The 25,012-nt window shown below is 41.0% G+C and overlaps 2 protein-coding genes across 2 annotated transcripts in view; one reads left to right on the top strand and one right to left on the bottom strand.

Moving 5' to 3' along the window:
* Window positions 1–2,015, bottom strand: part of ak5 (adenylate kinase 5) — a 107,160-nt gene extending 105,145 nt beyond the window's left edge. The window contains exons 1-2 of the mRNA XM_004078698.5: window positions 1,655–2,015; window positions 417–603 (exon numbers count right to left, since the gene is read on the bottom strand). Of these exons, the coding sequence (XP_004078746.1) occupies window positions 417–603; window positions 1,655–1,714 (247 nt within the window). The 5' untranslated portion in view covers window positions 1,715–2,015. The remainder of the gene's footprint in view (window positions 1–416; window positions 604–1,654) is intronic.
* A 1,590-nt stretch (window positions 2,016–3,605) lies between these two features.
* The window catches only part of pigk (phosphatidylinositol glycan anchor biosynthesis, class K), a 52,472-nt gene continuing 31,065 nt past the window's right edge, over window positions 3,606–25,012 (top strand). Inside the window, exons 1-9 of the mRNA XM_011486047.3 lie at window positions 3,606–3,763; window positions 3,940–3,993; window positions 4,090–4,181; window positions 4,387–4,522; window positions 7,924–8,035; window positions 8,854–8,950; window positions 10,980–11,097; window positions 15,278–15,388; window positions 16,930–17,102. Of these exons, the coding sequence (XP_011484349.1) occupies window positions 3,698–3,763; window positions 3,940–3,993; window positions 4,090–4,181; window positions 4,387–4,522; window positions 7,924–8,035; window positions 8,854–8,950; window positions 10,980–11,097; window positions 15,278–15,388; window positions 16,930–17,102 (959 nt within the window). The 5' untranslated portion in view covers window positions 3,606–3,697. The remainder of the gene's footprint in view (window positions 3,764–3,939; window positions 3,994–4,089; window positions 4,182–4,386; window positions 4,523–7,923; window positions 8,036–8,853; window positions 8,951–10,979; window positions 11,098–15,277; window positions 15,389–16,929; window positions 17,103–25,012) is intronic.

The following is a 25,012-nucleotide window of genomic DNA, read 5'->3' as shown; positions in this document are numbered from 1 at the left end:
CACTGTCACAAGGTTAATAGGAGGAGGAGGGATGATGCATTCTGGGCAATTTGCTTGTGGATCACATAAATACAAGCATGGATAAACATTTTTTCCTTTTGGAATGACTCTTAAACTTTACATAAATGTTTAGGTTTTGAAGGAGAAAGCTGGAGCATGATGGGAGAGAATCAGAAAATTAAACAGAAAAGTCACTAACCCACTAAGATACACCGGTGTTACTTTTTTATTAGAATCTGTGTAATAAAGTATTCTGCATGCACATGGTTTTTGTTATGCTCGTAAGAATAAAACTGCTTTGTTTAGTGACTCTGAATAAATAAAAAATCCAAAAATGTAGAAATTCCCATTTTTGACCAACTGGAACAAACCATAAGAGGCTTTTTACTTTGTGTTGTTGTGCTGGATCTTCTCACCGTTTCTGAAGAGGGACCTGCGTGACTGGCCCCCATTGAGTGGAGGGAGGGATTTCTTCTCCTGGCCCACAAAAGTATCCCAGCGCACCTTCTCTGGCCCTCCAAGCTCCCTCGCCTTTTTCAGACAGCTTTCTAAGAAGTCGATGGGGTCATCGGGGCGGTAGTACATCAAACCTGTCAGCAGACTCTGGAAAAGCAGGAGAAGATGAATTGAAGAGGCAGAAAAGAGAGATGCTGGCTTGGTCAGGGTGGCATCTTTGTTGTGATGTGTTATTGTGTGACAGTGCAGCAGAGCTGTGCAGTTCGCCCTAATGAGTTGAAGTTTCCATGTGCCATAACTTGCTGCCTTAGAGCAAAACATCTCATTTTGACGAAGATCCATGAAATTAGACTCTGGTCTTGCTGATCCACACTGATGCCACAAATCCAGGAAATCCCGCAGTCGGGACGAATATGAGACTTAAGTTTGTCTGACATTTGGCCTCAATGTTTCAAAACACTTCCTTCCTCTGAGACGGCCGTCTTCATCACCATCCTCTTCATCAACAACCTGGCAGCACAGACCTGTGAGCAGCTCCACGAATGAACATACAAACAGAAAACAATTGCTGCTGCTGTGATGATGACATGATGCTCCATTGCCTAATGTAATTTAAAGTGACAGTAGATAAACAGCACTGATCACTTGCATACATTAGCTGCAATACACAGAGGATGAGGATAATTAAAGGGAAGAGCTAATTACTAACCTCTTCGGTAAATAAATATATTCCGTCAACATTCTTCAAATTCCTCTGAGCTCTGATGAGTCCTCCACCTTTCTTAAAGTGAATCTATTTAGACTGTCACTTATGTTTAGTCATGACATGAAACTTTATAACTTTTTGGTCTTTAAAAAAAAGTATGGAACATATTTTTAACTCTTAAAAATATATTAGGCTTTGTCAGTAAATTAAAATAAATTAATTTTATTAGGAAAAAGGAACGCATGTTTTTTTTAAATTATTATTTGCAAAACAAATACCAGAAATGCGGGTTAAAACATTCTCCAGAAGTACCAATGCCTTAAAATGCAAAGCAATTCTTCATCATTTCAGCTCTCATCCTCCTCAGACACAGAACATAAAAGACAGATCATTTCCTCTCAACCTGTCATGCAAATTTCAAATGCATTATGTCGGTGGAAACAAACATCTCTCTGTTTTTGGTCATGTCAAAGCGCGCGCCGCGTCTCTCACCTCAAACAGCTGAGGTATCTCCCGCCGAGCGAGATACTCCTTGGCATCGTTGGTATTCATCTCCGGTAGGATTTCCCCTGAAATCACAACTTATCCGAAGGGGCTTCTTTCTCAGATGCGTCGGTGCCGTGAAGCAATCTTTGGTCAGTCACCGATCAGCTCACAGCTCTTCTATGGGCGCATTTTTCCCTCTCTCCTGCGTGGACCTTGCAACTGGATTCCTGCAGGCGATTCCACTGCACCTCCTCCTCCTCAGTTCGGATGCGTAGCTCGTCCGTTTCACCCACGGAGCGTCGCTTCCAGTGCGCACCGTCGGCAGTGAGCGCGCGTGTCTGTTCTCGCCTTCCTTGACAAGAGCTCCGCGCGGGGTGTGCCAGAAAGCGCACGCGCCGCCTCCACCTGGCCTTCAATTAGCGGCAGAACTTTAGTTACAGTTATTCTAAGCTTCTAAGGTTCTTCATCAGATATATTTTTGGTTTCCCTATCAGTTCCCTCTCCCTCCAGTTAACTTAATCAAATAAGACAAATAATAAATGTATTTTTAAAATGACATCGGATATTGAATTGTCAACAGCAAAATAATCATGCAGGACAATTATATTTATTTTTAATTAATTAATTTTGTTGAGGAAACAGTTATGTCCTCCTGGTGATTTTAGGTTTTTAATATTTTTGTTCGCTTATTGACAACTAGCCTATACATTCAAGTTGAAATTTCCTCCTTTTATTACGCAGTAACTGGGTTCAATGCACGAGTGCATGGTCAGTCATTGGGGCTAATTTTCATAGATTACAGACCCTGATAGTAAAAAAACATACGTGAATTTTTCCTCCTGAAAACTGCTTTTGTTTCCATATTCTAACATCAACCCGTGCACTGTCAAGCGGCAAGGTGAGGTTACAGAGAAAGCAGAGGATGGGGGGAAGGATGAGGGGTTTAAAGGAGTACATAGTCCAGTAAAAGCATCCAGCTGTTTGCTGGAACTGATTTTTCAGTTTGAGCCATTTGTGTATAATCCCACGTCTAACTTTACTTACTTTACTTTTTTTCCCTAAAAGCTTCACGTTTAAGCTCGACTCTCACTCACAGGTTTTCTTCTTCAAGAGGTTTAAAAAAAATAGAATAGGAATCTGGTGACTTTCCTTTCTACACCACTTTTCACTCAGATTTGCTGCTGATGGCATTTAACTAGAAAATTGAATTTTTGACACCTTTGTAAGATTTTTTATCAAAGCACTGATGTCTTTATATGATGATCAACTGATTTAAGCCTGAGGCCTGCTTTGTATGTTTTTGAAATGTGTTAAAGGCACAAAGACAACTGAAATAAAAAAGAAAAACAGACTCCTTGTTAGTTTTGAGAGCAAAAAGGGAACCAATAAGAGTTAATCCTCACACTTTTTGAATCAACAACATGTATAAAAACTTGATGCCAAGAAAAACACGACACAGAGTAAAGGGAAACATAATATATGTAATATAGTTAGTAATGTAACAACTGTTCTGGCATGATTGTCTCTGTGCCCACAAAGCTATTCATGGAATGACTGACAGAGAAGTTGTTCTCTTCATTTTGCCTTAAAATGAAATTATTTTCCTGTTCATGTATACTGTCCTTTAATGCAGAAAGAAATCACCACCAATTCTATCTTCTAATGACCACAAATAGCCCACAACAGAACTTCAGAAAATGTATCACATTAAAGTTAGTCAATTTGGACGTAGTATATCATATTTTTTTTTATGATTAGTGTTTATTATTACGATTTGTTGCACATGCCACATTTAACAAACATATTTATTCTCACAACATAACAACTTATTGCCGTACAAAAAAGAATTGCTTAATTTGGCAAATTAATTTCCTCGTTGTACTAGGTATACATGTTTCAATTAGTTGTGTGGTTCATGAATATTTCACTTCAGTGTGGTTCTGCCTTGAGTTTTGGTTTTACTTTGAAACAGCTCTTACCGGAAATGTGAACTGGGCGGAGTCTGTGTCATTTTACTTCCTGGATGTCCCTCAGTGACAGCGTAGCACGATGAAAATACTCACTTTATTAAGCGTGTTCGCCCCATATTTATTTACGGACAGCGTCAACATCGAGGTGAGTATTTTATTTGTCACACATGTTTTAAAATATTGTCAAATTTGTCTAATACTCTTTAATATTGATCAGACGTGGTTGTTACTAGCTTGCGGTGCACGCTGCTATCATGTCTTTGTTTGTAGCTGATTAGCTTCTGTAATAGCTTTATTTTTCCCTCGGTTTACTTTGTTCAGAACAGTGCGGGGCAGTTCTTCAGCAGCGGTCACACGAACAACTGGGCAGTTCTGGTAAGTTTTTTCCTCCAGCAGCCGCACAGGTCTGGAAATGATGAATGAATTAGGATGAGATCACCTGACCCTCATTGTCTATCTATGCATACACAGGTGTGCACGTCAAGGTTCTGGTTCAATTACCGACATGTGGCCAATACTTTATCTGTGTATAGAAGCGTTAAGAGACTCGGCATCCCAGACAGGTAAACAGAAGTACATCATCATGCTGTTTAGCAGCAACTATTAATCTATTTTTTAATTTCCAGTCAAAGTGTCAGACTGACCAGTAACTCTCAGAACACGTGTGTTGTCATGGGAATACATGGGGAAACATGAATGAACATGAATTAACATGAATGAAAATGCCCAGGGTGTTGATATCTTCTTTTTCTCCATTTCTTTTGTTAGCCACATAGTTCTGATGCTGGCGGATGACATGGCCTGTAACCATAGAAACCCCAAGCCCGCCACCGTGTTTAGCCACAAGAACATGGAGCTTAACGTGTACGGAGACGATGTGGAGGTGGACTACAGAGGATACGAGGTCAGAGCACAACACAAGTTGTTGTAATATTACCTAAAGCAGGGCTGCCCCGCTCTGGTCCCTGAGATCCACCATCCTGCTGGCTTTTGAACCCTGCCCTGCTTGCCGCTGATCTAGCTGTAGAACTCTGGGTGGTAAAGGCTGAGGATCAGGGTTAAGCAGTTTAAAGTCTTTCAATGAGCCAACTTTTATTTTATTTCTTCCTGAATATCTCTTCTATCTTGGTTATTAGCTGTAAATTTAAACATCTTCACTTGTATCAGCCAAAACAGACCATTTCAGATGGGGATCTCCTACCTTTTGGCTCCAGAACCAGACGTGGCTCCTTAATCCTTCTATTGTGTCTCTTCAGCCTTGAGGAAAAATATTTGAAATGTAAATAAAACCTTTTTTTTTTTCTTTTTTTGAAGTTTTGGTTTAGTTCATCTCGGTTTGGATTTTTAACATGTGATTACAGAGCAAAATGAGGGTGAAATGTTGAATCTAGGTTCAGAGTGGTTTTTCAGACTTAGTTCAAAGCACATATTCTGGGGGCCGGTTTAGCTCGTGTTGGTTTGCGGCGCCTTCCGTCCGTGAAACTAGGGTTGGAATCCCGGCTGCTCTCTATTCCCTTCTCTGCTGCTGTGCCGGTCCCAAGCCCGGTTGGATTGAGAGGGTTGCGTCAGGAAGGGCATCTGGCGTAAAATCATTGCCAAGTTAACCATAGGACTCATCCTGGAGGGAGGGTTGTTTCGCTGTGGCGACCCCTGATGGGAGAAGCCGAAAGTGAAAGAAGTTCAGAGCACATATTCTGCTGAACAACAGCATCTAGTTGCTGTTCAGAGACAAAGTTCCTTAAGTATTAAAATGCATTTAAATTTATAGATTTAAAAAAGTGGATTCTATACCAATGTTGTCATTTCAGTATTCAATGGCAGAAGGAGAAAAAGGATGGAGGTATGCTCAAGTCATGATAGAAAATGTAATGGTTGCCTTTGCTTTGTTGCGTTTTCAATACAGGTAAATTTGCTTCATTAAATGACACAGGATGTACTTTATTTTGAAAGTAACTCATGTCCTGCTGTCAAAACAAAAACATCTAAAAAATGTCATTACAGTGTCAAATTATCTAATTAATCACAACTAATTAATTACAAATTCGCGTTTAAAAAAAATCACATTAATCTAATTGTTAATCATATATATCCTCCTCTACATGGATGACATCAAGCTATATGCTAAGAGCGAGCGTGACATTGACTCCCTGATCCACACCACCAGGATCTACAGTCCAGACATTGGGATGTCATTTGGGCTCGAGAAATGCAACCGGATGGTGACAGAGAGAGGCAAGGTAGTCCACACAGGAGAGGTCTCACTCCCAGAAGGAACAATAGCAGACATTGAGGACAGTTACAAGTACCTTGGAATTCCGCAGGCAAATGGCAACAAGGAAAGCTGCAACAGCTAAATACTTCCAACGAGTTAAGGCGAGTCCTGAGAAGCCAGCTCAATGGCAAAAATAAGACTCGGGGTCACAAGGAAGGTGGGAACTTGGACCATCTGTCCCCTACCCCGTCCCTGGAGGGGGGTACCATGCCCTCGGTGACTGTGTCCCTTGGGTGCTGGCTTCCTGAACCCGGCAGCCCTCTCTCCAGGGATCCCTTTGCTCTCTGGCAAGACCAAGAGCCGGGGATCACATCACATCTGAGCCTGGGGGTGTCCGTGTCCCTGTGGTGTGGGTTCTGGTCCTTGCCCCTGAGCGCTGGGCCTCGCCAAATTTCCAACTTTGGCCGGGCCTGGAATAATAAGATGGACAAAGGAAGAGATACAGACCCCGGATGTTAAGACACGAAAGCTCCTCACCATACATGGAGGGTTCCATCCCAAATCCAGCACCCTAAGACTGTATGCCAGCCGCAAGGAAGGAGGCCGAGGACTAGTGAGCGTAGAAGCCACTATCCAGGATGAAACATCCAAGATGCATGAGTTCATCAAGCTCAAGGCCCCAACTGACGGTGTGCTCAGTGAATGTCTCAGGCAATGGAGAGCAGAGGACACAGTGCTGGAGGACAGATCCTCATGGTAGGACAAACCCCTGCATGGGATGTACCACCGGACCATAGCTGAAGTGGCTGATTTCAAGAAGTCCTACCAATGGCTAGAAAGGGCTGGCCTACATGACAGCACTGAAGCGCTCATCCTGGCAGCCCAGGAACAAGCGCTGAGCACCAGAGCGATAGAGGCTCAGATCTACCACACCAGACAAGACCCAAGGTGTAGATCTACCACACCAGACAAGACCCAAGGTGTAGATCTACCACACCAGACAAGACCCAAGGTGTAGGCTGTGCAAAGAGGCGCCTGAAACAATCCAGCACATAACTGCAGGGTGTAAGATGCTGGCAGGGAAAGCATACATGGAGCGCCACAATCAAGTGGCTGGAATAATATACAGGAACATGTGTGCAGAATATGAACTGGAAACCCCAAGGTCAAAATGGGAAACACCTCTGAAGGTGGTAGAGAATGAGAGGGCAAAGATCCCGTGGGACTTCCAAATCCAGACTGATAGGATGGTAATGGCGAACCAACCAGACATTGTAGTGGTGGATAAAGAACAGAGGAAAGCCGTTGTGGTGGATGTGGCAGTGCCAAGCGACGGGAACATCAGGAAGAAGGAACATGAGAAACTGGAGAAATACCAGGGACTCAGAGAAGAACTGGAGAAAGCATGGAAAGTGAAGGTGACAGTGGTGCCTGTGGTAATTGGAGCACTCGGGGCAGTAACCCCCAAGGTGGAGGAGCAGCTACAACAGATACCTGGAAAGAAAAAAGCTGGAAGTCTGTTATTGTAAAAAATACTTCTTAAAGCCTATTTTTTTTGTTGTATTTTTATCTTTTACTGTGCCACAATTTCATGAATGAAAATACCTCAGAATGAGGCGTTTCACAGCAATTATGTTAGATCAAAAATAGATTAATTACAGGTCATAAGTAGTTAATCGCACAAAAAAGTAATCGCATGACAGCACTAATTGTTGTTATAAATAAAAATGTAACACTATTATATTTCAATTACTGAAAACACTTAAAAGCTACATTAATGAACAGGTTAATGGCCAGAGAAACATAAATATTGTGTGTTTTATTTCAACAAGATGGTGGGACTTTGTGGCTCTCGCTGGGTTTTGTTCTTTTAGAAATGGGCCTAAATGGCTCTTTGGTGTCAAATAGGCCTCCACAATAAATCGCAAATGTATCGTTATCGCGATATTGATCACTGATATCGCATATTGTGAGTTTTCCTCATATTGTGCACACCTAGTGTCAAAGGTCGCAGACCCCTGATTTAAGATATTCTTCTTAAGTCTGAGCTGCACATAAAGATTGCACCCAAAGGTCAAATCTGTTTGTCTTAGGTGACCGTGGAGAACTTTCTGCGAGTTTTAACTGGACGACTGCCCCCCAGCACTCCACGCTCCAAACGCCTCCTTTCTGATGATCGCAGCAACATCCTCATCTATCTGACAGGTGCATAAAAGAAATATTTACCTCTATAACTCTATAATAAGTAGTCCTATCTATTTTTCCTCTGAATCAAACTGCGTTGCATTAGGTTTCTGCCACTGGCCTTTTGTGGTGCTTTCAGGCGAGCGTTCCTAACGGCACCAGAGGAAGAAGGCTGACATTTTCCCAAATGCTTTTAGTCTACATTCTAATGAAGGTGCCACAGTTGAATGTGTTTCTAGGAAGATATTTAGTAGAATATGGCAAAGTGCGAAATGTATTTTGTCTTGTTATTTTGTTAATTTGCAGATAAAAGCCAAAGCAGAAGCCTTTCTCATCTGAATAATGATAGTTATTGTGTGAAGCTTTGCCTCCACTCTTTCCCAAAAGGTTAAATGGTTTGATTTAATCAAAGGTAATTAACTTCCTAGAAGAATGCAATGGTGGTCTCTTCTCTGTTGTTCTGGCTGTTGAGGTTTGTAGCTCACGTGACAAACACAGCAACTCTGAATAATTCTGCTAACATGCAGATATTTTGATTATGTGGGAAGAAAGTGCAAACACTTCTAACCCCTAATCCTGAGCCCACGGGACAGGTGGCAGAATAAAATTTTGAATAGCCCAAAACCGAATTCATGTAAAGACCAAAACTCTTGACTGACATCTGCACACATCCACGAATGACGAACGCAAGACGCACTTATGAATTACGTATATCACGCGTGGATCCGGAAAGACAGAAATGTCATCCTTGCACAATGTGCAAATTGTATTTGTTTTGGTTCTGTGCTTCCTTCTACGTTTATCTTGATTCCATATTCTGCATGTGCTTGTAACACCAGGCCACGGAGGGAACGGCTTTCTGAAGTTCCAGGACTCGGAGGAGATCAGTAACGTGGAACTGGCAGATGCTTTTGAGCAAATGTGGCAGAAAAGAAGGTAAATTAACTGTAAAGCAGAACTTAGGGCATGTATGGAAGTGACATTAAAACTGTTTTATTTAATTGAAGCTCCACCTAAATACAGCTTTCTTTTCTCTGATAGCCAATTAGATGTTGCATTAATCTTAGATCTTAGAAGTTTGGGAACAGTTGATTTTGCTCCTGCAAAATCAACTTTTTAAGCTTTTCAGTGTATTTTAATGTTCATTCCTTACAAAAACAACCCTAAACCAATATTTTGATCAATTCACGCATTTCTGAGTATTCTTCTAAAAGCCTGCTTTTCTGAGCACCAGCCCCTCCCAACCCACGAAAACGAGCAGGTTCTCACATTGTGACATCAGAAAGTGAGAACCGCCCCTTTCAGGAAGAGTCTGTGCTGCCAGCCCCGCCCCCTGGCTATCACGCTCGCCCGCTTTCTCAGTGGAGCTAGCGGTGAACATCTAGATGCTTTTGTAAGGCTCCACAACCTGCAATCCATCTTCTCAAAAGTTTGGATGTTTGTTTTCGAGGGCGAAACACAGACATTTTTTTTTTAACTTTATTGTACTAAACGGAAGTACGCTACAAAACACAACTTTACAAAATAAAATTCAAATGCCAGGGGAGCATACAGGCCAAATGCAGACATGCCACCAAGGTTGACTCTAGGTTGACGTCATGAAATGGGCGGTGCCCACAAGAGGCAAAAGGCGGAGCCTTAAAGATCAAGTCGTCTTACGTCTGGGTAGGAAAAAGAGCTCCAAAAGTCATATTTCATTTAAGAATTGTCATTTAGCGTGCCAAAGGTAAACATATGACCATATTTATGGATATAGTTTACTCTGAAAGGCTTAAGAAAAGCAGAATTGTGGGCCCTTTTAAGCTTTTGTTTTTAAATTTTGTCGCCAAAAACTTTTCTTTACCAAAGAGGACATCATTTCTGGTCAAACCTTCTTGTTTGGGAAGGTAAAATGCAGCCTATAGTTAGAACCAAGTGGCATTTCTGTTACTGCTGTTTAACTGAGTGAACACTGAACAGCACGGCTTGTTTTAAAGAGCTGCTGCTGTCCACTCCCATCATTTCTAGGAGGAAGTTGCACAATTATCTCTGGTAATGACCTCGTTAAACCTTCAAGTGACTCCTGCCCATCTTGGGTTTTCACAGATTCACATGTTTGCCTCCTGCTATTGAGTAATGAATGATTACGGTGGTTTTATAGATGTTATAGATGAAGTTCAGGTTAGTGCTCACACAAAAAATATTCCAGAAAGATAATTTTAGAGGGTTCTAGAGCTTCTTACATCCATCAATGGTCTTTCAGCAGGTTTGAGGCTGCGGCCCGGTCAATCTAACGTTCATGTGTTGTAAAAAAAAAAAACTCTTGATAACCCTCTTCAAACAGTTTTTACAGCTCCTGTACATTTCACTTGTTTGACTTGTAAAGAGTGAGAATTGTCATTATGTACATTAGATCCTAATTTCATTTCTGGATGTGCCGTTGCGTAAATGTAATTTGTAAATCAGCAGTTATCAAATAAGCTGGCACCGTTCTGCTGCGACTGCCTCCATTCTCTGACAAACGATCAGCAATAACAGAGTGTCTACCTCACAGTCAGGCCACAGGCTTCCAGATAAAAGCTGAGTGACGCCAGCTTTGATGCTGATGTGGTAATCGCCGGATTGAACTGCCAAATTACTGCCACCTCCCTTCATTGACTCCAGAGCGGCTTGATTCAGTCAGCTGGATTGGATGGAAAGTCTAACCAAGAGACAAATGTTGCTGTGAAATGGTCTTTTGGAAGCAAAGGGGGGGTGCAAGTGGGGGGTGAAACAGTGCGTGGGAGTGTTGGCAAGATCGAACAGAGCTTTTGGTGTTACTTGGTTGCCTTGGTAACTGTAATATGAAGTATTTTTGAGGTTTGTTTCATATGCTATTGGCACAAAAGCCAAGTGTGCTTCTTCTTCCAGTTGTGTGTTTTCTTTTTTTTTATGTTTGCTTTACTAATTCCCACAATCCTCCTCTTTGTGTGTTTGTCCTGCAAAGGTATAACGAGCTGCTGTTCATTATCGACACCTGTCAGGGCGCCTCCATGTACGAGAGGTTTTACTCTCCAAACATAATGGCTCTGGCCAGCAGTCAGGTTGGAGAAGACTCTCTGTCGGTGAGTTCATTTCCCTCATCAGTAATGCCAAACACACTTTGTGTCCTGGGACATCAGAGAGCCTTTCACAGCAATCATGAGGGCCGGCGAGACATCTGACTCTCTCTGTTGTTGCATCAATACAGGGAATCGGATTAAGGAATGATATTCAACCAAAAATCCCATTTTCTAATTTAAAACAAAAACTTAAAGTAATGATTTAATAAAAATATCATCATTAGGAAATGTTGGTCATTTTTCTGGTTATGCCATGTATTTAAATGAACAAATCCATGTATGCAGATGTTCTTTTTTCTGTCCTGTAGCATACCTGGACTGCAGGGACCAGATTGGTTTTCACAATTCTTTTTCCTTAGTGCACCTTACAGCGTAGACTTGGTCCTCGCCACAAACCCACCAAAATGTGCTAGAACCCGGTGAAAAAGACCCAAAACATGATGACATCACAGCGGCAAAACAATGAATGGGGCCAAAAAATATTTCAGAATCCATTAACGGAAGCAAAACACACCTGTCGAAAATACATAAAGGAAGTTTGGAAGTTATTATGGGATGGCCACATGACCTACGTGGCAAAGCATAAAATTTGATTTGTTGACCTTTGACCTTAACAAAAGGCAAGAGTTTTTTTTTCATTATTGTTGTGTTGGAATAACGTATAGTAAATAAATGAAAAAAGGAAAACCTTAACAATTTAAGGAGTCTGTTAAGAAATGATTTAAAAATGTGTGAAAAGTTTAAGAAATCTGTTGTCCATGTTCAGTGTGGTACACACCATTTCACCAAACAGCAACGTGACTATTTGTCTCCCTTTAAATAGGCAGACTGACTGATTATGGGTTTGAAAACAGCTGTGATGTCAATTAAAGGACAGACCTGAGTTCATCATGACCCCCTGGGTCCGACTATATCCGATTTTTTTTTTTTTTTTTTTTTTTTTGACGACCCGCTTACATCATCTTTTAAAAGTGATTTTTGCATTTACACAATACAATGCTGAAACTATCAAACGTAGACGTTCTGAGGACTACATAACGTAGCAGCATTCCCGCCTTCAGCGGACCTGAGCACTGACCGCACGGATTTAAAAAAATTATGAGCGAGCAGGTCCTTAATAATAATCATAACAGTAATAAAAGCACATTTAGAAGACCCGTTTTGCATGGCGAAACCCTCCTTTTTGTTGTTTTTTGTGTGACTGCGGTTGTCATGGAGGCGACGCCTCCTTCCGTTGCTGCGTTGCCTTCGGCGCTCCTGGATGAGGCAGGAGAGGGGATGCGCGGGAGAGGAAAAAGGAGGGCTGCTCGGTCGGCTTATGTGCTCTCGCTGAGTTTTGAATTAGGAAGTGTTTGCAGACGTTGTGCTGTACTAACAGTTTGATCCAAGCAAAGAAATTAACGGCTTCTAGCCTGTTCCAGAGCAACGGTGTCCCGCTTGATTAGTTACCGTTTGCGTCCCGACCGGGACCGGACCGGAAATAACAGCGGTTTCCGACTACTGTCTGAAGCCTGAGGCTGAAAGGTAACACGCTGATGGGGCTCCAGCTGTCCTAGAACAGCAAACTCAGCGCACAAAAGCACCTTAATAAGTCATGTGATCTCAGTTGGTGGTGTCCTGAGTTGACGTCACTGACGTACGACTCGCATTTACTGGGGAATATCTGATTTGTCTGCTTACATGGCACACGCAAATGCACGTATCCGATTCATACCCGATTTATTTCCACATGAGTGAGGCCTGAATCCGATCTGAGAAAATCGGAATCCATGCGCTTTTGTCCTGCTTACACTTTCACGGTCATATCCGATCTGTGCCACATGAGAGGAAAAAAATCGGAATTGGGTCACTTGAACCATGCAGTGTAAATGCGGCCTTAGTTCTCAGTCTTTTATGGAGGTATCAGTTTTGTTCAGCCCCATTTCATGAGTTTGTTTTTTTAAATAATTATGTTAATCAACAACTCAAAAGTTATAGCTGATTTTTATTATTTAATTTTCAAGAAATTTTAATTTATTGTTACTTTTGAACGTTTCAAGTCATTTCAGTGAGCATTGTGGACTTTCTTTCTTTAACTGAGGGGTACCAACAATTTTGTCCACAACTGTATTTGCTTATGAGCATCCTTCCGTGTCTGACTCTTGTTGTCCACTTCACCCTCCAACCGCTAGTTGGCAGCAGAGCACACAAGCTATACTCCACACAAAACAACAGGAAGACTGCAGCCTGAGGCAGCTTTTTTTGTTGTTATGAGACATGAAATACTTAGTTTTTACTTGGGATGGATACCAAACAGAAACTCTTTGCCATGTTGCTGCCAGTAACATATAAAAACGTGGATTGCTGTGCTTTTCAGCAGCTCAGATAAATACGAGTGAAGGACGGCAGCGGCTAAGAGGCTAATGCGCTTAGCATCTGCTAAATGCTATCGGCAAAGCGGGCTGAAGTTCTGCAGAACCTCCAGCAGCAGATTCTAGTTCAGCGACCTGATGGATCAGAGGAATGTGTACAAGGCTCTGAAAAAAGGCCGACATTGTGGCGAGGAGCGTTGGTTTACTTCCACGTGTGAGAAGCGTGGCTACAAAGGTGCAGCAGAGCAGACTGATATGTAAACAAAGCACCTTGTCACATTAAAGCATCTTTCCGTTCTGTCATCCTCATCAGCATGCTGTATTGTTTCTGGAGAGAATCAGTAAACTGAATTTGACTATTTTATTACAATGAAAGACCTATTGAAATTCAGGTAGAGTTTTTTTTAAAGTCATATTTAAGAAAAAAAAGAGAATGTTTCAGTAAAATATCGGGATACGTATCGTATCGTGGGGCGCGTATCGGGATACGTATCGTATCGCCAGACTCTTGGCAATACACACCCAGTTGGAACGGCTTAAGCCCGTATTATTTAAGACACGATTGTAACGCTTACAGACCGAAAGTAAAGAATAGAGCACATGAAAAAGGATTAACAGGATAAGCTCTGTTATCATTTTTTTATGGCCGCTGGTTCTCCACTGAGTTATTACTGTGGTGTCAGCTGACTCAGAGAGTAGCTGGCCATCTAGTTTTTATGAGCAGGTTTTCTTCTGCAGCTAAAATGTCGTTTTTTTTTTCTCTATAAATCTTGAACTCAGAATCAGACAGAAAGCTGGATCTTCTGTTTAACACACTGACACCTCAGGAGTATGGAGGCCACAGTTAAACTCTCAGGTAGTTGGCAAATCTGAGATTTTCTATCAAATATGCAAAGATATCCATATTTAAACATATGACTATTTATATCAGACTCTGCCAAACTTCAAAAGCTTATTTTTTTGTTGCTTTTATGCAGATTTGCATCAATAGGAGTTAGTCACTGTTAGAGCTTGTCGAGGACATCCGGGTTTGTTATTATTACAAATAGCAATAAGAAATAATTTACATTTTCCACGTTCACAGGAACGGTCGACAATTTGACAGTTCTTTCCTTTCTGCATTAGCTGCGTCACTCGCCATTACACACTTTAGTGTTGCTCTTGTAAGGAGGCTGACTCAAAGGGAAATGTTTCCAAGCAGTTGTCAGAGATCTTTTCTTCAGCTAGTGTCAGCTGTGTCTGTTTCATCCCATCAGCCCCTCTCTGTAAACACAAGGGGTCTTTCAGCGTGACGACACAACAGCTATGAACTTGTCAGGCTGCTCATTCACTGTGAAAGACGCTCGTTACTAAGCGCTACCAGGTAGAACTTGGAATTTTCTGTGTCACACATCACTGGAGATGATTCATTTCCATCACATTGCACATTCTTGGTAACTTGAAGAATGCAAAGAGGATTGAAATGTGCCCACAGTCCCATACCGGTGTGACCTGTTCACTGGATCTTTATTGGAAAAATATACAATACTGAATCTAAACCAAAAATCATTTTCCTTTAGAGCAAATTGTAATTTTTTTGTTCATTTTAGTCACTTTTCATAACAAGAACAAATGTGTAGATGAAAGTGTTTCTCAAAACCAAAATATAGTGTTTTTGAATGGAAATTTGAGAGTTAAATTAATATTTAATTGAATCTCATCTGGTTGTGGATTAAATCATGAACTTGTGAAATCTAACAAAGTCAGTATGTTGACAGTTAGAGCAGGATTTACATGTTTAAGCACCTGGACTGTCAAACATTTTCTCTGTGGCTTTTTTTCTCCTGTTTCAGCACCAGCCAGATCTGGCTATAGGAGTCCATTTGATGGACCGGTACACCTTCTACCTGCTGGAGTTCCTGGAGGACATCCACCCTTCCAGCAAAACCAACATGAATGATCTGGTTAGAATAAAGCTGACAGAATTTGAAGATCATGTGAAGATTTCCGTTTTGAAGTGTTCTCAAAGATAACGTTCATTCTTTGTACTGAAGCATTCCATTTTATAAAAAGATTTTGAAACTTCATGTTCAAAGCACACACAGGCATTTTAATATGCTGATTCATTTAGTTAAAACTAACTTTTTGAGAGCAAAGATAGATTTGTCAGTTTTTTATTTTCTTTTGTGTTTCTCCAGTTGTTTTCTTGTCATCAGTGGGTTTTGTTTCACTAATGTTTTCATTAACATTTTCTGCCTCCAAAAACTGTCATTTTGAACAATAGCAGCTGACGGTGAAAACAACTCTGAGACACACGGAGTCGGTTCTTTTGAAAACGTGTAAAGACTTGGCAGCTAAAAATAGGAGCGGCAGCATCACTTCACCTTATCAAGCAGACCAATCAGAATCAGTTCGGAGCTGCTGGACCCGCGTCCGGCTGGAAATGAATGCATTCCATCGTCTTTGCTGCCCTGGAGTGGGTCTCAGTTCCAGCAGCGTCTTGCATTTCATCTTTAGTCAGAGATGTGGACTCTCTGCTGTTACACTCCAAACCCCTGACACTCTTATTCAGCTCAAATATTCAGATAAACCTGCAGAGGCAGAAGTCTGTCCTCTTCTTTAACCACTGAAGAGTTCTTTATGCATCGCTGCAAACACAACTTTATTTATAAAGCACTTTCTAACACAACTGCTGGTAAGAACAAGGGATTGAACCCATAACAGATTGATCACTTTAGATTTTAATAGTTGTGTTTAATAGTTGTTCGTGATGTCAGTTATCTGTGGTTGCAAGTATCTAACCAGCCAATCACATAGCAGAAGTTTTAACGTTACTTGCGCTGAGTGTCATCTCTCTTTTCTGACCTCCTCAAACTACAGATGTTTACTCCTTAGGACTGCAGTGTGTCATCATCACTGTAATGGTTTATTTCAGAGTGACCAGGTTCTCCTTCTGTTTCACTGATGTGGTCAGGATGAACTCCAGCCTGTGTGGATGCATCTGTGTGATGAGACTTTAGATCAAACTTGATTTATGTCACTAGAGGAAACTCTGTCGATAATTCTGCCTTCAACAAATAGGTGTAATAGAATAGCAGGCATCCAGCTGACATAAATTGTTTCAAAGTTGTTTTTTTGCTCATCCGTTGACTCTGTTTTAGTCTGTCTTATTTTATTTATTTTATGCTAAACTAGGGATCAATACTGTCCTGTTAAATCTAGCCTTCGTAAAGCTACTTGTTCAAGAAGCTGTTATGTTTAATGCAAAACAATCATCATTTGTCTTTTTAAACACTTATTTCTCATGTTACATCAAGCCTTTAGTTTTTTCTTTTTAAATAGTTAAATAGGTGTTTTCTGGGAACACACACATTTCATTTTCCAAAGTCGATCCAGTTTAAACCAAAACCAGCATCTGATGAAACATTTTCTTTCTTAAAAATGTTTTCCAAAAAGTCCCCTGCAGTGGACCAAAGTGAATTTGTGTTTTTTTCCATTTCTTCAGTTCAAAGTTTGTCCCAGAAGTCTGTGTGTTTCCACTCCGGGTCACCGCACCGATTTATTCCTGAGGAACCCAGAGAGCGTTCTCATCACAGATTTCTTCGGGAGTGTCCGTAAGGTGGAGATCACCACAGAGGTCCTCAACTTAACTCATCCAATCCAGCGAGTGGAGGGGAGGTGAGCCCAAGTTTTCAATCCATCAGTCCTACAGTGATAGTGACCCATGAGAAGCTCTAAAAGAGAGTTTCTATTGCTCTTTCTTTGCTTTAACCAAACTTGAAGACACTCTGATGAAAAATGGTGTTTTTAACATGTTGTGTAAAAAGAAAATTAAGATTAAAAATACATCTGAGTATTTCTGAGACGAAAAAAAAAGATGTTGAAAAAAAATGCTGTTTCAAAAAAATAGGTTATTTGTGTCGTAGAAAATTTGCTGGGTGGGCCACAAGCTCCCTGCTCTGACATCTTAGTAACGGGAAAGAGGGGGCGGGGTTGCTCCGGGCCAACGGCCTTGCCCACAACTCTGAGGTGAATTTCTAATGAACTCCTGCCGCTCTGCAGAAACTATATCCTACGAAACGACACAGGCTTTTTAAAAGTTTGGCTAAAAATGGCATAATCATAATTATGGAAGGCTTTGACAATAGATCAAAAGATAATTGGAATGGGACTTGAGTAAACAGACTTTCAAAATCAGTTTTCTTAATGACAATCTTCATTAAATGATCAAAGAACAGGAAGATTTGCCCTTTTTAACCCTTGTGCTATGTTAGATGACCCCCCCCCCCCCCCCCCCCTTACATTGACGTGTTCTCCCTACCATGACAAAGGTGGATAAAGGTGGAAAGATTTCATGTAATCCATGGACACCAGTGAAGATCACAAATCATTGAAGAAAAAAGGTTCAGAGCACTGTCCAGTGGGTCTAGATGACCCAACTCCCAACGTTAAAGTGCCTAGGATAGCACAAGGGTTAAGGGGAGTTCTGAGAGTTGTCTCCAAGTGTTTTTCAGGGTAAACCTCGTAGAACAGCCTTCATTAAAGTTCGTTTTCAGTGTTTAATTGAAAGGCTGTGGGTCCAATTTTCTTTCACTTTCACTCCCAGCTATCAACATTTCAGTTCTAGTTTCAATTGTCTCTCGCCAGTTCATTGATTTGTCCACCAATTTTGCAGACTAAACCACTCAGCTGAAATCATTGTGGGGGGGTCGGTTCTGGCAATTATGTCACTCGATTATGTTTGTAGCTTTAAATCGAATCACTGAAGTAACTTCATTTATATGTTTTTGTGCCTTCAGTCACTCTGGGTAGATGTCTGTAAACATGCTGCTTATGGCTGTCTGTAGCGCCATCGTGTGGGGAATTGAATGCACTGACTCTAGAATAAACCACTGCTTTTATGGGCAACCTCACCACACAAGATGGCAGCAGAGAACTGTGCAGCTTTTTTATCGTCTCTGGTGACTTAATATTTGCTTTTTCACAAACACGCTAATCCTACACTAAACAGTCATCAGGAAAAACACACAGCTAATGTAGAGACTAATAAATTCTTGCTTATTTGTGACATTTCTTCATAAATGGACTGAACAGTCAGGGAGTGGGGATTATTTCACTGCTGCACTAAAGATTATAATCAAAATTAAAAATTGCTTTAAGAGAATACCCCCCACCCCCCACCCCCCACCCAATGCCCTGCACTCACACTCTATTTGTTTCATTAGGCCTGGTTTAATTGAACCTCTGGGAGACTTTAGAGAATCTAATGTGGCCGGCTACTAATTAGTAATTAGAAGCAATTGCAGTGCAGATTTTAGTCATCAGCTGTTTCGGCCCCCAGGCTACCTGGCCATTGCACACAACTCCCCCCATTACTCTCTTATTGATCAGGGCCGGCACATTAGTCTGCCACAATACTGAAAAAAACACCACCGTTATCAAGTTATCCTGAATTCAGACCCACACAAAGAGACATCTCCATTTCTGACGCAACAATCCAGCAATTCCCACTTCCAGTTGATGTCTCTAACAGTGTGACGTTTGCACCAGCAGCATCTTCTGCTTATGAGAGTTTCAGAAGAACCTGCTGATGCGCAGGAGATACAACCCTTTCCCCTTCAGATGGTTTCTTTGGCGTCATTAAAGTTATTTGATTATGATGATCCAGTTTTTAGCAAAAATCAAAAAACCTGTGTCATTTTCTAGGACATAGTTTTTGCAGAGCAGCAGTTCATCAGAAATTCACCTCTGAGTTGTGGGCAGTTTCCATCATCCATTTGTCTACACTCTCTCCCGCTAGCTTACAACCCCTCACAACCCCAACCCAACATAAGTGGTACAACAAAAATGATGAGCAATATCTGTGCTATCCAGTCGTACAGTTTAGATCCAGATCAGTCAGACGAGGAACACAAAGACGTTCATGGATCTATTTTTCTACAAGTGGATGCATCAGAATGGAGCAGAGCAGGGAGCTTATAGCCTGCCAATTGTAGATTTTACATAGAAACGACAAGCTTTTTTCAGCAGCATTTTATAGTCTGCTCCTGATTCACAATAATTTGAATAAAGAAATACTCAAAAACACCGTTTTATTCTTAATTTTCTTTATATATACTATATCACCTAAAGTATTGGCTCACCCATCCATCAGTCTGATCAGAATCAGGTGTCCTAATCAGCTGGCCTGCCCACTGGTGAATAAAATCATCACTCAGGCATGTGGACAGTTTTTACAAACATTTGTAAAAGAATGTTCCGCTCTCAGGAGCTCAGTGAATTCCAGCCTGGAACTGTCACAGGACGCTATAGGTGAGCCCTGTAGCTGCAAAAGGTGGACCCACATAATATTGAACTCTATGGGTTAGGAATGGGACGGCACTTTAGTTCATATGTGATTTAAGGCAGGTGAGCCAATACTTTTGGTAATGTAATGTATGTCTTCCAGTCAGGGGTGTGAGGATAAACCGCATCACTGCGGTGATGAGATGATCATCACCATATTGTTTTTTTTTTTTTTTTGAAAGTTCTGCATATGGTGCAGGATTTGAACTATAATAAACACAGTCATCTTTGCTAATAATTTACTTATTCTGTGAGTCCTGTGTTGAAACCTCAAGGGCTTCTGGGGGATTTTCCATTGTATTCATTTCCATTAAAAGCTGCGTGTGTTCTTGAGTGTGCGACGCGGCCGCCCGCTGGAGGATTTTGTGTTGTGGGGGGTTGGGTTTGTCGCAAGAGTCCCGACCCTGCGACTCCTGCTTCTTCATTACCGCGGTGATCAAAAATCCCACACCGTCACAGCTCTACTTCCAGTATCACAAAAATTCTTCAAAAACCCTTCAAAAAAACACCAAAAACACAGTTTTCATCGGAGTGGGACTTTAAGAATTAATCAACTTCACTGAAATGATCACATCTTAATATGAGACATGATGGACAGGAAGCTCCTGAATGGTTTTATTTGGTATATTCTTGTATAATACAGTAACTACAGCAAAAGTGTGGAATAACCACATCGGATCACCGGTGATGTGAAATTAAAACAGATTTTTCTCATGCATCTCCTTTGAAAACCTTTGATTTGGATATGTCTGCATTTAGACGGAAAATCAGTTCATTCTGGTCAAAAACTTGTTGAAAACAAAATGAAAACGTAGTTACAATACTTTGCTCAATCTAATGCGCCACTTCCCTGAGCTTTCACGTGCTTCCTGTGGGGTTTAAACCACTGTGAAGTCATAGCAAGATGTTCTCCAATTGGATTTAAACAGAGCTGTCGGTGCACCGCTGCCTGCTGGTCATTATGTTACACATGCCCCATTTCATAAATGACTGCAGTCTATAAACGAATGACGTGTTACAGGAAGAAGTCAGAAGTAAACAGAAGGATCAATACTAGGTCTTTGCTTGTTTCTGTCAAAATGACTAAGAGTGGATCGACGTTTGGCTCCTGTAATTTGGAAAAAGGGGCATCCACGAAGCACTTTTTCAGCTTCTTTCTACCTCCACTCTGGAGCTGTTGTTCTCTGACAAGAACTTGTTTATCATTGGATTTTACTTTTCCACCTTTTCACCGTTTAATAAATTCATTTTTTATTCCAACTTACCCTAAATTTATTTTTCATCTCAGGCACCCCGACTTCCTCCCACAGTCCAAAAACCTGCCACATGGGTTAATTGATTGCTCTAAATTGTCCCTAGGTGTGGTTGTGTATGTGTGTGTGTGTGTGGGTGTGATTGTGTGGCCCTGCGACAGGCTGGGGACCTGTCCCGGGTGTGCCCCGCCTTCACCCAACAGTAGCCGGGCTCCCCGAAAGGGATCACGGTTAAGGAAATGGATGGATGGATGCATTTTTCATGTCGATGTGCTGCAGCCGTTGTCTCCAGAAGAAGTAAAACATTGAAAGGCTTTATGCACATAAGTAGGAAATAAAAATATGACAGTTTCTTCAATGTTTGCTGCTAATGACTGGGGGCTTTGTTTGGTAATTTCACGAATCCTAGAAAATACCTTGATTGTTTAGTGATAATCAAACGGCAAATCTCTATATATTCTCACAACAGCTTGTTCGATCCCCCCCCCCCCTCAATGCTCTGAAATTTACTGTAACAGTAAAAGCAGATGTGCCTTTTCTATGTTTGTTTTTATTTAATGTATATAGCAGAAGATGAAATGTTGTACGCTTCAGTAAAACTAGTTGTTAAAATGCAGTCAATGATTTTTGGGAAAGAATGGGGTGATTTTAAATCATTTCAGACTACTGTACCTCTGTATTTTAACAAAGTTCAACACATCATTGCATTTATAGCTAAAGGATTCTTGAGTGCTTATAAAAATCCACGTTTATTGAATTGGGCTGAAAAACACAGAATGAAGGAGCTGAACTGAAGAAGAGAAGCAAACTAAAGCTATTTGTCTACAATGTGCTGAAGTTAAACTGCTTCTATTAAATCTATTCAGGCACTTCTAGTATGAAAAATGAAAACAAAAGTTGGTGCAGCTTCTGTTAGAGCGCTGATCACTTTGAAAAGAAGGAAAACGCAAAACTTTAACTTTAGCCATTTCAATCAAGCTTTGTTAAAAAACGTGCTTTTCATGTGACACACCACACAGCTCTTTACAATCAATAACATACAACAAAATACAAAAAAGAGAAAAATGTAAAACCCACAGCCCTCCCACCTCCCTTCCATTCACATTATAATTATAAAAGAGATGTATGGCTTGGCTCTGCTGTGAGGAAACAATATATCAGGAATCTCAGCTGCAGTGCCCACCCACATCAGACAGCAACACTCCACAGCCGTGAGACTGCAACGTTGGGCACCAACCGCCCCAGCAAGGGGCGACCACCACGGTAACAACCCCAGACCAAACCTGTATGCCCCGGCACAGAACATCCCCATACGGAAACGCCGGAGCTAAAATCATAATAAAAATGTAAAAATGGATAAATAAAATGTATTTCAATACACAAACGCGGAAGTCTATACAAATGAATACATTAAAATAAATAAAGTAAGTAAATTGAAATTGTTTTTATAATAAATAACTTAAAGCTATGTTAAAAAAGTGGGTCTTGAGCCTCTCAAAAATCTCTCTGGCAGGCTGTTCCATAGACGAGGACCATGATGGCAATTTACTGAGCTAAAACTACAGAAATTTATACAAACATATAAATAAATAAATAAATAAATAAATGAATAAAATAGAATAATTAATCATCTAGAAAATTTGCAGAACATCTTCATGATGGGGATGAAGGTCAACTTTAAAAATGTGTCCAAGATTTTTAATATTATGAGCCATGTCCAGCATCTGAGTATCCCTTGTGCTATCCTAGGCACTTTAACATTGGGAGTTGGGTCATCTAGACCCACTAGACAGTGCTCTGAACCTTTTTTCTTCAATGATTTGTGATCTTCACTGGTGTCCATGGATTACATGAAATCTTTCCACCTTTATCCACCTTTGTCATGGTAGGGAGAACACGTCAATGTAAGGGGGGGGTCATCTAAGATAACACAAGGGTTAAAGAAAAAAAGAAAAGGACATAACGTCCTCTTTGGTGAGGATGTTGAGTTGTTTCGGACAGCAGCTTTCATAGAAAGCCAGACCAAAATCCCTACCCTGCTGTGGTCCACTTTTGTATTTTCTAATTAAATAAAATGAAAATCTCGCTTCGATCATCTTTTGATCTATTTTCAAAGCGTTCCCAGTGGTCTTTTATTTATTTTTATGTAGCTTTTAGTGGTTAGTGTTGTTTTCTAGGACATGGTTTCTGCAGAGCGGGAGGAGTTCATTAGAAATTCACCTCTGAATTGTGGGTGGGACGGAGTGATCCTGCACCTACTTCCCGACATCCATCTGTTTACATGCTCTCGTGCTGGCTTACAGCCCCTCACATCCCCACCTAACATTAGCGGTGTAACAAAAAAGGTGAGCGATGTCTGGGCTCTCTAGGTGTACAGTTCTGATCCAAATTCCAGGTCAGACCAGGGAAATGAAGATGAACACGGATCTATTTGCCTGCAGGTGGATGAACAGAATGGAGCAGAGCAGGGAGCTTGTGGCCGTTGTAGGTCCGACATCACGGCGACAGGCTTTTTCAATCAGCATTTTCTTTTCATTTATAACAAACTAAATTAAGAAATGCATATACATGCCGTCCATCATGAGAAAATACTTCAGGAACATGTTAAAAAACCCATTTTCAAACCCCACAAAGATATTCTAATCAGTCACTCAGGACTGTGCATCCTCTGCAGAATAATCAATCAGCGATGGCAGGATCAGGCTTTTCTTGAGCTTTAATAAAACTGCTGTCCAGAATCCCCTGCAAAGGCTTAATAACACTGTTTCATTTGACCTAGAATAGGTTGTGGAGCTCCCATGGACAGCAGATCACGGATGTCCTGTTACTGAATGTAGTGCCGCTTTAATCCACTTGTGTCGGCCTTTCAGACGTGTGGAGGGAGACGCTGCAGACGTGTGAGGGCGCATGTGCTGCACGCTTATCTAATTTCTGCTCGTGTGTATTCCTAAACATCCATGTATTCTCCAGCTGGCTTTTCCATTAAGAGAAATCGACAGAGGAAGGGCTTAACTACATGAGTTTCTAAATACCCAAAGAATTTCAGAAAAATATCAGTCTGGTTTTAGGACAAACCATAGTACAGAGACGGCTCTTTTAAAGATCGTTAATGATCTTAGGTTAAACTATGACTCTCAAAAACTTTCTGTTCTGGTGCTGCTGGATCTTAGTGCCGCTTTTGATCCAGTAGATCACCAGATTTTATTAGACGGACTTAGGAGTCTAGTGGGCCTCTCTGGAAATACTCCTAAGTGGTTTTATTCTGACCTTACAGGTAGACACTATGAAAGTATCGATACATGCTCTTCAGGAACCCATGAAATAAGTTGTGGGGTTCCCCAAGGGTCGATTTTAGGTCCAATACTCTTTTAATTAATATATGTTGCCTCTTGGGGAGGTCATCAGCAGACACGGCGTTGATTTTCACAGCTATGCTGATGATACACAGCTTTACATCATCTCCTGATGACCTTAAACCTGTTAACTCTCTTTTAAACTGTATTTTAGATATAAAGTCATGGATGGCAGAAAATTTCTTACAGCTCAACCAGGACAAAACTGAAGTTTTAATCATCGGTTCTGAAGACAAGAGAGAGATGATTTTACCACATCTTGATAATTTCAAACCTTCGCAATATGTTAAAAACCTGGGCGTACTTTTAGACTCTGAGCTAAATTTTATCCCACACATTAAAAATGTTGTTAAGATAGGATTTTATCATCTCAAAAACATTGCCAGAGTCCGCCCGTTCCTCTCTCTTGCCAGCACAGAGGTGCTGATGGTTTTATTTTCAGTTGTTTAGATTATTGTAATGCCCTGCTCTCTGGTTTATCCAAAAAGTCTACTTCAAATCTGCAACTATTGCAAAAACTCTGCGGCACGAGTTCTGGCGAGGACCAGAGGGCGGGAACACATTACACAGGTTTTAAAGTCGCTTCATTGGCTCCCTGTGCGTTTCAGGATTGATTTAAAAATTCTTTTAATGGTTT

The sequence above is a fragment of the Oryzias latipes genome, chromosome 17 (genome assembly GCF_053564925.1).
Source record: "Oryzias latipes strain Hd-rR chromosome 17, Olatipes_Hd-rR_3.1".
Classification (NCBI taxonomy): Eukaryota; Metazoa; Chordata; class Actinopteri; order Beloniformes; family Adrianichthyidae; genus Oryzias; species Oryzias latipes.
This window is presented reverse-complemented; position numbering and strand designations above follow the sequence as displayed.